General features: G+C 44.2%; 1 protein-coding gene across 1 annotated transcript; it reads left to right on the top strand.

The window, feature by feature from the left end:
• The first annotated feature begins 966 nt into the window (after window positions 1-966).
• On the top strand, window positions 967-10368 carry LOC132591672 (zinc finger protein 91-like). The gene is made up of 2 exons (XM_060271120.1): window positions 967-1023; window positions 7443-10368. The coding sequence occupies exon 2, from the start codon at window positions 7526-7528 to the stop codon at window positions 10358-10360; it is 2835 nt and encodes a 944-aa protein (XP_060127103.1). The 5' UTR covers window positions 967-1023; window positions 7443-7525; the 3' UTR covers window positions 10361-10368.
• The last annotated feature ends 3577 nt before the right edge of the window (window positions 10369-13945 follow it).

Genomic DNA, 13945 nt, shown 5'->3' with positions numbered 1-13945 from the left:
GGGGGAAAGGAAGGGGGAGAGCCCTGGATCTGGAGGTCGCCAGCCCATGGAGAGGAGGGGGGTGGAATATCTATTTGTTACGCATTTGTTACGAATTGTTACCATTGTATTTCATTCTTGCCTTTGAACCAAAGCTGTCTGAAGTGATGACCACGCTTAGGAGCTGTGTTGCAGGTGAGTGTTGCCGGAAGCAAGCTGATTTGCAAGCTCCGTCGAGGCTCCTTTGATTAGCAAAATCTGCACCCGTGTAGGAACAGTCTGACGTTTCGTGCTTTGACATCATGAGCTGCTGACACCTATGTTTCCTATGCCCCTACCAAGTGGGAGGTGAGCCAGGCCTTTCGAAAGGGCGGAAAAGGTCACAGACAGGACACGCTAGACTACTGAGAAAGCCAAAGGGGAGAGTGAGGCCACAATGTTCAGACAGCCCCGGCTTGCCATGGGGCGGAGGTGTGCCTCATGCCCAGCGGCCATTCCTTCAGCTGTCCTCCAAGCAGCTCACATAAAACAAGCTGCTGTGTGTGTGTGTGTGTGTGTGTGTGGTGATGGGAAGGGAGAAGACCATTGAGGGTCATCCTAAGTCACTTTTCCAAGCCCCAAACGCGCATCCCAACTCCGGTCTACTCTGCAGGGCTGTTGTAACGGGGGACACCCTATGTCACAGCCCTGCCTCCCCCACGTGGGGAAATGACCGGATCCCCCTCCCCCCCCCTCTCCTGGGAAGGGATGAAAAAAGAGGAAGGACTTTTTGGGAGGGGGGGGAAGTCTCTTTCCCTGCCGCATCCGGGGATCGAACCTGGGAGATTATCAGGAAAGAAACAGGATATTCAGAGCTTGTTTGGAAGGAGGAGGATTTGTGTCTTCTGGGGGGGAGGGGTCACTCATTCCTCCCCCCAAGGGTCAGTGAGCTCCGCTTCCTAGAGAGGCAGGGAGGTTGGGAGGGGGGGCGAAGGTTGGAGGGGGAGGGGCCTCCATTCACATTCCCGGACGAGGAGCAGGTCTGCAGAGGAGGAGGAAAAAGAGGTGCAAAATATATCTATATATATTGTGGGGGGCGGGAGAGAGATAAAGATGCGCTTTTGCTCTCCCTGAATCTGCAAACAGGGAAACTGGGAAGGGAGGGCAGGATTTGGGGCGGGGGGGGGGAAATGAAAGGAAAGTAGGGGAGTTCCCCCTCCCCCTCCCTCTTCTTTCTGTGGGTCAGTCGAGCGGGGGAGGGGCTGATTCAGGCCCTGCTGGGATAAAGGAGCCCCTCCCCCCCCCAGGGAAAGGAAATGGGAAGAGAAGACCGGGGGGGGGGAGGGAGGAAAGGGGGTAGAGAAAAGGGGGTAGAGACCCCCCCCCCCAAGAACAACTCCCTTCCTGGGCGCTCTCTGCACAGGCAATACAGCTTTAAATCGGGGACCCTCTATTCGCAGGGTTTGCAATGCCCCATCCGCTTGGGAGTCAAGAGATGCTCAGCTGCCCTGCCCCCCCCCCCGGCGCTTTTGGGGGGAATGAAATGGGATTCCCCCCCTCAAGGGCTGAGACTTGAACCGAGGCCCCAATTCCGCGTCTCTCTGCCAGTTCTGGGTTCCCCCTGGCAGGAATCCCTGGGGCGCCGCGATCCTGGCTCCCCTTTGGGTGGAGAATCATGGAACCCGTCCATTGTATTGTGTATTGAGTCAAAGGATTTTATATCTGCATTACTATTGTCTGTATGTGCTTTAGGGTAAAGTAACTGCCTTTTGGTTCAGCTACTATTGGTTCATTGAAGCTGCTGTATTTGGATCCAATACATCTACTTCTGCTTCATTGACTATGCAAAAGCCTTTGACTGTGTCGACCACAGCAAACTATGGCAAGTTCATAAAGAAATGGGAGTGCCTGATCACCTCATCTGTCTCCTGAGAAATCTCTATGTGGGACAAGAAGCTACAGTTAGAACTGGATATGGAACAACTGATTGGTTCAAAATTGGGAAAGGAGTACGACAAGGTTGTATATTGTCTCCCTGCTTATTTAACTTATATGCAGAATTCATCATGCGAAAGGCTGGACTAGATGAATCCCAAGCCGGAATTAAGATTGCCGGAAGAAATATCAACAACCTCAGATATGCAGATGACACAACCTTGATGGCAGAAAGCGAGGAGGAATTAAAAAACCTTTTAATGAGGGTGAAAGAGGAGAGCGCAAAATATGGTCTGAAGCTCAGCATCAAAAAAACCAAGATCATGGCCACTGGTCCCATCACCTCCTGGCAAATAGAAGGGGAAGAAATGGAGGCAGTGAGAGATTTTACTTTCTTGGGCTCCTTGATCACTGCAGATGGTGACAGCAGTCACGAAATTAAAAGACGCCTGCTTCTTGGGAGAAAAGCAATGACAAACCTAGACAGCATCTTAAAAAGCAGAGACATCACCTTGCCGACAAAGGTCCGTCTAGTTAAAGCGATGGTTTTCCCAGTAGTGATGTATGGAAGTGAGAGCTGGACCATAAAGAAGGCTGATCGTCGAAGAATTGATGCTTTTGAATTATGGTGCTGGAGGAGAGTCTTGAGAGTCCCATGGACTGCTAGAAGATCAAACCTATCCATTCTTAAGGAAATCAGCCCTGAGTGCTCCCTGGAAGGACAGAACGTGAAGCTGAGGCTCCAATACTTTGGCCACCTCATGAGAAGAGAAGAATCCTTGGAAAAGACCCTGATGTTGGGAAAGATGGAGGGCACTAGGAGAAGGGGACGACAGAGGACGAGATGGTTGGACAGTGTTCTCGAAGCTACGAACATGAGTTTGACCAAACTGCAGGAAGCAGTGGAAGACAGGAGTGCCTGGCGTGCTATGGTCCATGGGGTCACGAAGAGTCGGACACGACTAAACGACTAAACAACAACAACAAAATTTGGATCCTCTGTCTTATTGGTTCCCTCCAAAAGGCAGCACTGTGATTGCCTGATATTGTTCCCTCCAAAATCTATCCCTTTCTAGCTAGTTCCCTGTCCCTATAAATGTAGCCTTCCTGCCCTCAGAGTCAGTCCTGTTTTGCCCTGAATAAAGAACTGTTCTATTGAAGATGCGTATCTGGACTTCTTAAGCCACGACACAACACATTGAAGGGTTAAAGGGGGCGAGAGAGGCCTGGATAGAGACCCCCCCCGTCTCTCCCCCCTCCTTGATCACCTGGCGAGGCCCCTCCGGATGGAGAGGTGGGGGCGCTTGGGAGAGCTTTGGAAAGAAGGGTGAGCCGGCCAGGGGGAGCCTCTGGGCAAAGGGGAGACTCGGGGGCGGAGGAGGGCAGAGGAAGTTGGGGGGCAGAGGGAGGGAGGGAAGGATCCCTGGGGGAGGAATCGAAGCCGGCATTGGCAGGAGGTGGGAAAAGAAAGAGAGGGGGACTTGGGGGCTGCCTGCCTTGACTTATCCCTCCTGCCCAGGAATCTCCTTCGAGGGAGAGATCCCTGAACAGGAGGCCTGATCCACCCACCCTCTCCTCCCTTGAAGCTCAGTCCTTGCCCTGCCAGAAGTCCCAGGTCAGCTGCTGCATGGGGCGCTGGGGGCTGTTATAGGGAGTCTAACCGTTGGGGGAAAGAGGAAAGGGAGGAAGCCCACTTTATTCTTTCCGCCCTTTGAGGCTTCTGTCTTGGCAACTACAGTCTCACCCACATGCCTGTGTCTCTGGGGAGAAGCATCGAAAGCAGGGGTCAGCAACCTTTTTCAGCCGTGGGCCTGTCCACCGTCCCTCAGACCATGTGGTGGGCCGGACTATATGTTTTTTTGGGGGGTGGGAATGAACAAATTCCTATGCCCCACAAATAACCCAGAGATGCTTTTTTTTTTTAAAGGACACATTCTACTCATGTAAAAACACGGTGATTCCTGGATCGTCTGCGGGCCGGATTGAGAAGGCAATTGGGCTGCATCCGTCCCCTGGGCCTTAGGTTGCCTACCCCTGATCTAAAGGGTTCCTACCCAGAGATACCTGTGCCCAACTCCTCCTCTCCATTCCACCAGGTTTCCAATATTCCCACTATGTCTTTTTTTTTAAGATAAATTTTTATTAGAGATTTTTTAATATTACAGAAGAAACTAATAATAACAAGAAAAGAAAAAAATACATTCGACAGTTAATCATTTGTTATAACATAGTATTGCTTTTCGCTTTGCTGTTCTCTATCACATCTATGTATATATAAATGTAGGCATTGCGCGCGCAGAGGTCACAGCCTTTCTCCGTAACCACTGAACCAAGTTGCATCAAATTAGGACAAAGCGTACCTTGCCCATCAGTGAGGGATCTGGCATAATTTCCCCCCCAAAAAAGCACAGCTTTCATACCTTGAATAGTGATTTAATGCCAAAAAAGTGGCGCACAAATTAGACATCACCAGCAAAAGCTCTGAAGACTCCAGCAGCATCCAATAGAAAGGCAGATTGCACGCTGTCACCAGCAAAAGCTCTGAAGGGCGGCGCCAGATAATGACATCATCAACCAAGCAACTGCAACCACCAAGGCGGCCGTTACCAGACCCCTAGGCCCCTGCCAGGCTGCCACGCCCCCACTAGGCCCGGGGGGGGAGGGCGAGCGCCCGGATCGCAGGCCGCAGCACAGCCTTTGTTTTATGTAGGTCCCTGATAAAGGTGACACTCCAAGGTCTTCTTTGTCACGTTTCCTGTATTTGGGGGGGGCAGAGAGAAGGCTGTTCTCAGGGCCTGCTCCACCGTGAGGGAGACTGAGGCTGCCCCCTCAGGCAGCAGATGAGAGAGGGGCAAGGAGGGGACTGAGCTGAGTGCCATTTGGCCTGCCCTGAATTCACCCTCTACCCCAGGCGTTGGCAATGTTTTCCAGCCGTGGGCTGGATCATTCCCACTGACGCTGGTCCGTGGGCTGGACACGCGTCAGACTTGCACAGAAGTGATTTCCAGATTTGGGCATGGGCAGCGCGGCACCGGAAATCGCTTCTGCGCATGCCTAGACATGCACAAAAGCGATTTCCGGTGTCTATTTTCGGCACCACTCGGTGAGTCCCTGCACTGTGCTGCGCCGATTTAGCGTGGTGTGGTGTGGGGACTTGCCGAGCACGCGGCTCAGTGACCGGGTGGCTTGTGGGCCGGATAAACGGCCTCCGTGGGCCGCATCCGGCTCATGGGCCAGAAGTTGCCGATGCCTGCTCTATCCTCTCATCCAGGGGAAGGTGCTGTCCCATTGCCAGTGTCCTCGACACAATGCAGCGGCCTCGGGAAGTCAGTGGTGCAGGATTATTTGGGAATGTGTGCAGTTGGACTGTATCAGGAAGATGTTGGAGATCATGGAAGAAGGAGGAGGAAATGAAATACAGATATTCAGCATTTTCAGAAGAGGGGGAGGAGGAAGAAGGGGAAAGTGTGTCCCACCGGATAAGACTCCCATCATCCCTGGCCATATGCCATCTTTCCTTGGGATGATGGTACTTTGTGTCCAACCACATCTGGAGAGCCAGAGATGCCTCACCTCAGCATAGAAGGTTCCTCTAGGGCTCAGTGTTACTTGGGAGTTGGTGGAACTGGATCTGAAGGGTTCTTGAGACCCTAACACTATAAATCCACGGTGTCCACACTCAGCAGCGCAGAAACCCCTGCCGGCCCCTGGGGAGGAGCTTCTTAAAGGAAATTGTTCACCCCCAAAGTTGCTTGCTTAGGAAGGTGCAGTGGGTCTGACCACTTGCAGCGCTGTCCCTCCCTCCCCCCGCCCTGCCTTCCTGCACTGCTGCCCACACTAAAGGTGTGTGTGAATGAAATCTGTGGCTAAAATGTATTTAAAAAATCTGATAAATGTCGGAAATGTGGAGAAGTAAAGGGAGACATGTACCACATGTGGTGGGCCTGCCGAAAAGTTAAGGAATTTTGGAACCTCGTTTCTGACGAAATGAAAAAGATATTTAAGGTAACGTTGGTGAAAAGACCAGAAGCGTTCCTCCTCGGAATATTAGGTGAGAACATTCCAAAAAATAGAAGAGAAATGTTCTTATATGCCGTAGCGGCAGCCCAGATACTGATTGCGGCAAATTGGAAAGAAGAAAATAAACCTACAGTAAGGGAATGGCAAGATAAACTCTTAGAAATAAAGGAACTGGATATGACATGTTATAAGAAAGTACTAAAAATTCACTAAGAATAGGAGAAGAGTGTGAGTACTTTCAATGTTGCAAAGGTAAAATACATCGGGAAATGTCGGGAAGTTGGCTATGTCTTAATCCTTTTTCTTTTCTTTTATAGATGGTTTATTTTTATTATTTTTATTACTAAGTTAATTAACATTTATTATGTGAGATAGTGTTAAAATGAATTTAGGGGAAGAAGATATGCTGTAGTTAATTGTTTGTTACAATTGTGATTACCGTAGGTTTAAAGAAGTATGAATTTAAGATAGTAAATAAAGATTTACCTGAAAAAGAACAAATGAAATCTGTGGCAAAGGTTCTAATACACAATCGTGGCTGAGAAAAACAGCCAGGGAATATGTAATTTCCCTGTAATTTTGTTGTTCCCGCAAGGGAACAATGACAATAAAGATATCTTATCTTAGAAACTGATTTAAATATTGGCTTCTCCTTTACACTCAGGCGGAAACATCACCGGTTTCACTTCCTTTCTCCTGAGTAATCTTCTTTCTTTTCTTTCCCACAATCTTCACCTTTAATATTTACCTTTTTCAGTGCCACACATATTTTTATATTGTGATCTTCAAATAAAGAGAAATATACAAATTTAATACATTGGTCCCTCGACTTACGAATTACTCAACATCCAAAGTTTTCGACTTACGAACGGGACAAATGGCCGCACGCTTACTAATTTTTCTACATCCGAACGGAAACCGTTTGCGGTTTTAAATGTGGTTTCCTCAACTTACGAATTTTAAATGCGATTTTTTCGACTTATGAATTTTTCCTAATATTTTTTCCCGCGTGGGAAACCACTTTTCAACTTACGAACTTTTCGACCTACGAATGTGCATTCGGAACGGATTAAGTTCGTGAGTCGAGGGACCACTGTAAATGATTTCCAGTAGGAGCAAAGGGGGAAGAACAGTGAGAGAGGCTTGGACTGGGAATCTCCACTAAGGTAGACCAGTGTCAGGCGGCAGGTCCAACCCCAAGAACATTCTCCTACCTGAGCACTCCTTCAGCCGACCACAATACTTATATATGGGTCTCCAAAAATGGTCAATATGCACCTCCTGAGGCAAAAGGGACTGCCCAGGTGATTAATAAAGATCTCGAGGTCTTTTATAAAAACCACTTTTTATAAAAAGTAAACCCCACATTTCAACCGTATTCTAAGATAATGCTTCTGAACTGCATTACCTTTATTTGACATTATTTCATTTGTATTTGCTAAAAACTGGGAACATGGAGGACAAGAGAGATTTTAAAATAAGAGCACGTGCTGATTGATGTCTGTAATATTCCTTTCTTCTCTTCCTAGAAAACAAATAGGAGTTCCTCCCCTCTTCGCCCCCCAAAGCAGGCAATGGAGAAGACAGGCAGAATTCTGGGGGGCCACGTTCAATGGGAATAACAAAGAAAGCATTTAAATACATGGAGTGTGAAAATAGAGAGGAGAAGCAGTTTGAAAGAATGGAGTGTGAGAAGATCTTCAGTGACAGTGGAACACTTAGAAAACATCAACAGACTCACACTGGGGAGAAACCATTTAAATGCATGGAGTGTGGAAGGAGCTTTATTGATGGTACAGCATTGACTAACCACCATCAAACTCACACAGGGGAGAAACCATTTAAATGCATGGAGTGTGGAAAGAGCTTCAGTCAGAGTGGAAAACTTAGAATTCATCAACGGACTCACACAGGGGAGAAACCATTTGTATGCATGGAGTGTGGAAAGGGCTTCACTTCTAATCAAGTACTTAGAACTCATCAACGGACTCATACGGGGGAGAAACCATTTAAATGCCTGGTGTGTGGAAAGAGCTTCAGTCGCAATGGACACCTTAGAATACATCAACGGATTCACACAGGGGAGAAACCATTTAAATGTATGGAGTGCGGGAAGAGCTATATTGATGGTACAGCATTGACTAACCACCATCAAACTCACACAGGGGAGAAACCATTTAAATGCCTGGTGTGTGGAAAGAGCTTCAGTCGCAATGGACACCTTAGAATTCATCAACGGACTCACACAGGGGAGAAACCATTTAAATGTAAGGAGTGCGGGAAGAGCTTCCATCAGAGTGGACACCTTACAATTCATCATCAAACTCACACAGGGGAGAAACCATTTAAATGTAAGGAATGTGGAAAGAGCTTCAGTAGATGTGACAGCCTTAATTTACATAATCAAACTCACAAAGGGGAAAAACTCTTTGAATGTATAGTGTGTGGAAAGAGCTTCAGTCAGAGTAGAAATCTTAGAATTCATCAACGGACTCACACAGGGGAGAAACCATTTGTATGCATGGAGTGTGGAAAGGGCTTCACTTCTAATCAAGTACTTAGAACTCATCAACGGACTCATACGGGAGAGAAACCATTTAAATGCATGGTGTGTGGAAAGAGCTTCAGTCGCAATGGACACCTTAGAATTCATCAACGGATTCACACAGGGGAGAAACCATTTAAATGTATGGAGTGCGGAAAGAGCTTCAGTGAGAGTGGACACCTTAGAATTCATCAACGGACTCACACAGGGGAGAAACCATTTAAATGTATGGAGTGTGGAAAGAGCTTCAGTGCGAGTGGATATCTTAGAATTCATCAACGGACTCACACAGGGGAGAAACCATTTAAATGTATGGAGTGTGGAAAGAGCTTCAATAACAGTGGAAAGCTTAGAATTCATCAACGGACACACATGGGAGAGAAACCATTTGAATGTCTGGAGTGTGGAAAGAGCTTCACTGACAGTGGATATCTTAGAATTCATAAACGGACTCACACAGGAGAGAAACCATTTAAATGTCTGGAGTGTGGAAAGAGCTTCAGTCAGAGTGGACACCTTAGAATTCATCAACAGACTCACATGGGGGAGAAACCATTTGTATGCATGGAGTGTGGAAAGGGCTTCACTTCTAATCAAGTACTTAGAACTCATCAACGGACTCATACGGGGGAGAAACCATTTAAATGCCTGGTGTGTGGAAAGAGCTTCAGTCGCAATGGACACCTTAGAATTCATCAACGGATTCACACAGGGGAGAAACCATTTAAATGTATGGAGTGCGGGAAGAGCTATATTGATGGTACAGCATTGACTAACCACCATCAAACTCACACAGGGGAGAAACCATTTAAATGCCTGGTGTGTGGAAAGAGCTTCAGTCGCAATGGACACCTTAGAATTCATCAACGGACTCACACAGGGGAGAAAGCATTTAAATGTATGGAGTGTGGAAAGAGCTTCAGTGCGAGTGGACACCTTACAATTCATCATCAAACTCACACAGGGGAGAAACCATTTAAATGTAAGGAATGTGGAAAGAGCTTCAGCAGATGTGACAGCCTTAATTTACATAATCAAACTCACAAAGGGGGAAAACTCTTTGAATGTATAGTGTGTGGAAAGAGCTTCAGTCAGAGTAGAAATCTTAGAATTCATCAACGGACTCACACAGGGGAGAAACCATTTGTATGCATGGAGTGTGGAAAGGGCTTCACTTCTAATCAAGTACTTAGAACTCATCAACGGACTCATACGGGGGAGAAACCATTTAAATGCCTGGTGTGTGGAAAGAGCTTCAGTCGCAATGGACACCTTAGAATTCATCAACGGATTCACACAGGGGAGAAACCATTTAAATGTATGGAGTGCGGAAAGAGCTTCAGTGAGAGTGGACACCTTAGAATTCATCAACGGACTCACACAGGGGAGAAACCATTTAAATGCATGGAGTGTGGAAAGAGCTTCAGTCAGAGTGGAAAACTTAGAATTCATCAACGGACACACACGGGGGAGAAACCATTTAAATGTATGGAGTGTGGAAAGAGCTTCAATAACAGTGGAAAGCTTAGAATTCATCAACGGACACACACGGGGGAGAAACCATTTGAATGTCTGGAGTGTGGAAAGAGCTTCACTGACAGTGGATATCTTAGAATTCATAAACGGACTCACACAGGAGAGAAACCATTTAAATGTATTGAGTGTGGAAAGAGCTTCAGTCAGAGTGGACACCTTAGAATTCATCAACAGACTCACATGGGGGAGAAACCATTTAAATGCATGGAATGTGGAAAGAGCTTTATTGATGGTAGAGCATTGACTAACCATCATCAAACTCACACGGGGGAGAAACCATTTAAATGCATGGAGTGTGGAAAAAGCTTCAGTAGAAGTGACAGCCTTAATTTACATAAACAAACCCACACGGAAAAAACCATTTGAATGTATGGAGTGTGGAAAGCGCTTCACTTGTAGTGGAACACTAAGAATACATAAACAGACTCACACAAGGAAAACCATTTAACTGTATAGAGTGTGGAAAGAGCTTCAGTCAGAGTGGAGAGCTTAGAATTCATCAAAGGACTCACACAGGGGAGAAACCATTTAAATGCATTGAGTGTGGGAAGAGCTTCACTGAGAGTGGACTTCTTACACTCGAACAGGGTGGCCTCCAGGAGTTCCGGCCCTCATGGGTGCTCGTTCCAGACGCGAGTTCCAGGATTTAAGAGAAATAATTGGATTTAAATTCATGGACATGCTTCAAAAGACGGAGGAGAAGATACTGCCCGGAATTCCAGCTTCTGAGTGATAAGTGAATCGAGGAAATACCACATCAAGGGGGAAAAAAATGATCTGGACGGAACGAAAAGGGAAGCAAAACTGTTTTTTCTATACCTTAAGAAGCACTAACCATCTTCCCTGGACGGATGGTCCTTAATATTTGGAACAAACGAGAAATTAGGAAATAAACTGTGTGGCTATTGGAGTTTATATAATAGAGGATTGACATTCTGTATGTTTTTGGAAGCTGTTCTGCTAAGTATGCAAGAGCAAAACCTCTCCAGCTGGTTATATTTTCACTGGATCTCGTTTAAATACTTTCTGGACAATTATAAGTGGATTTATGAGCCGTGACGCACTTTGAATTTGAACAAGATCAGAGCTGCCTAATTGACGATTCAGGAGGCAGAGAGCAGCTAAAGGGCGGGGGAGCCATAAATCTGTTATAAGAAGAGTGTGAATATTTCTATTTGGCTGTTCCCCGCCTGAAAAAGCTGCATTTCGGCAATCGGTGGACTTTTTGAGGAGAAGCTGGAATACGATATCTGAGATCTTCAAGATGGCGTCTGCTCCTGCTTGAATGTCGGCGCGGCCAGAGAAGCACTCCAGTTTGTAAAAGGAGGATTTATGGGGAGGCTGGACTGGACAAAAAACCCACACGGGAAGAATGATTTTGTGTTAAATCTCGCTTCATGTCTATCACAAAAGCTGCGACAAAAGAGGAAGATAACAACTAGAAGAATTGCTGGGAAAAGATCGGGACTATAATGGATTATAATGATAAGATTTTGAAATTTGGACTAGGATGGCAGGGAGTAGCGTTGCTCAGAATCCCCAGGCATTTTTTTAAAAAACAAACAAAACAAAATCTTTATTTAAATCGTTAAACCGTAGTGAACATTAGCGTATCATCATAGTAATAAAGAAAAATAACATAGCATAACTTAACAAATTATAATATAATGAAATATAACAAAACATAATATAACATAACACAAATAGACAAACAGAACATAAAATACATAAACAACATAATTTCCCAAATAGACATATCTTTACAAAATTATGTAAAGTTATCCTTTTGGTATCCTCAAATATCAAAGAAAAATTGTTCCAATACAGCAAAACTAAAACAAAATAGCAGGATCTAGAAAGGTAGGAGAGAGGAAGATATAGAGGGGAAACAAAAAGGGAGAGAGGAGAAGAGAGAAAAAAGAGAAGAAGAAGGAAAACAGGGGGAATAAAGAAAAAAACATTTAAAATTAAGCTCTAAAAAACTTCCGATTGTCGACTTATCATTTATCCATCTTTTTCTTCATTTGCTTGTTTTCGCCCTAATTCCCTAATAATAATGTAACTTCTCCCTATCTTTAATAATTTTCTCTCTTCATGCATTCTTTAAATTAAGCAGATCACCAAATCTGTTTTTATACCTTCTTTTGGATTATAATGATAAGATTTTGAAATTTGGACTAGGATGGCAGGGAGTAGCATTACTCAGAATCCCCAGACATTGAAGCATGGGAAGTCCAAAATAAATAAGTAAATAAAATTATGATTTGGCATAATATTTGGTTTAATTGATATGTATTTGTATAATTTGAAATAATTGATATGATATAATTGGTTTGTAATTGGAAAATTTAATGAATTGGTTTTTTTAAAAAAAGAAAAAAGAAAAGCTAGGGAATTAGATAGAGATTCCGTTGTAGTGGATGTCTTTAAACGATCAAAAGACTCGGAGTGTTAAGAGTTGTAAGAGTGGAGATTAAATGAGACCCTTTTCAATGATAATAAGATAGTCGAGAAAGCCAAAGAAACAATTATGGACTATTTCAAATGGAATTTAAATAAAGAAACTCCCATCGACATTGTCTGGGACGCTAGTAAAGCGGTTATGAGGGGGTTCCTGATACAAAAAAATAGCCACAAAGTTAAAGAAAGAGGGAAGAGAAAAGAATAAATTTTGATACAATTAACACAGTGTGAAAAGCGACTAATTATTTCACCAAAAGATGAATCTTTAAAACAGACCATTTCAAGATTACAAACACAGTTATCAATGCTAGTTAATCAGGAGGTCGAATGGAAAATTAAATGGTTAAGACAAAAAAAATTTTGAATCAGCGAATAAGTCGGGCAGACTATTGGCATGGCAGATAAAGATGTGGCAGAAACAGAGTACAATCATCAAAATTAAAGAAGAAGGTGCTGAAATAGTCGACCCCAAAGAAATAAGAAATGTTTTTCAAAGATATTATAGAGAATTATATAGGAAAGAAAAAGAAGATAAAAAGAAAATAGAAAATTACATTCGATCATTCGGCCTCCAAAAGATATCAAAAGAAAATAAAGATCTGTTGAATAAAGAAATTTCAATCCAAGAAGTAGAAAAAGCTATTAATAAGATGAAATTGGGCAAAGCGCCTGGCCCCGATGGCATTTCGGCTAAATATTACAAAGTATTAGTTACCCAAATTGCACCAATATTGTGTGAAGTGATGAATAATATTCTCAACACGGGGACGATACCAAACACCTGGAAGGAAGCCTTCATTACGTTGATTCCAAAAAAAGATACAGATTCTCAAAATGTTAAGAATTACAGGCCCATTTCTTTATTAAACAATGATTACAAATTATTCGCAGACATCTTGGCTGATAGATCAAAACATGTATTAAATGCGATAATACACAGAGACCAGGCGGGCTTTTTACCGGGCCGCCAAATGAAGGAAAACATCAGAAACATTATAAGCATAATTGAATATTTAGAGGTAAGAAATGAGAAACAAGCAGCGCTTCTGTTCGTCGACGCGGAGAAGGCGTTTGACAACGTCTCCTGGTATTTCATGTTGAATAATCTAAAAGAAATGGAGACAGGAGATATGTTTATGAGAGGCATCAGGGCAATTTACTCGGATCAATCAGCAAGGCTAATCATAAATAACAATCTATCAGACAAATTTAATATTTCAAAAGGGACCAGGCAAGGATGCCCCATATCACCATTGCTATTCATAACGGTAATCGAGGTCTTGAATAATCGCTTGAGAAACACAGCGGAAATAAGGGGAATCAAGCTCGGGAATAAAGAATATAAAGTTAAGGCGTTCGCCGACGATCTGGCTCTGACGGTGGAACAACCCGAAACTAGCTTACCAGAAGCTCTAAAGATTATGGAAGAATTCGGACAGGTAGCAGGCTTCAAAATTAATAAGACAAAGACTAAAATGATTTTGAAAA

The sequence above is a fragment of the Zootoca vivipara genome, chromosome 2 (assembly GCF_963506605.1).
Source record: "Zootoca vivipara chromosome 2, rZooViv1.1, whole genome shotgun sequence".
NCBI classification, from domain to species: domain Eukaryota; kingdom Metazoa; phylum Chordata; class Lepidosauria; order Squamata; family Lacertidae; genus Zootoca; species Zootoca vivipara.
Note: the sequence above shows the minus strand (reverse complement) of the source record. Positions and strands in the feature narration are given on the sequence as shown.

Coding starts and splice junctions, on each gene's coding strand:
- LOC132591672 (XM_060271120.1), top strand. CDS start 7,526: ATGGGAATAACAAAGAAAGCATTTAAATACATGGAGTGTGAAAATAGA.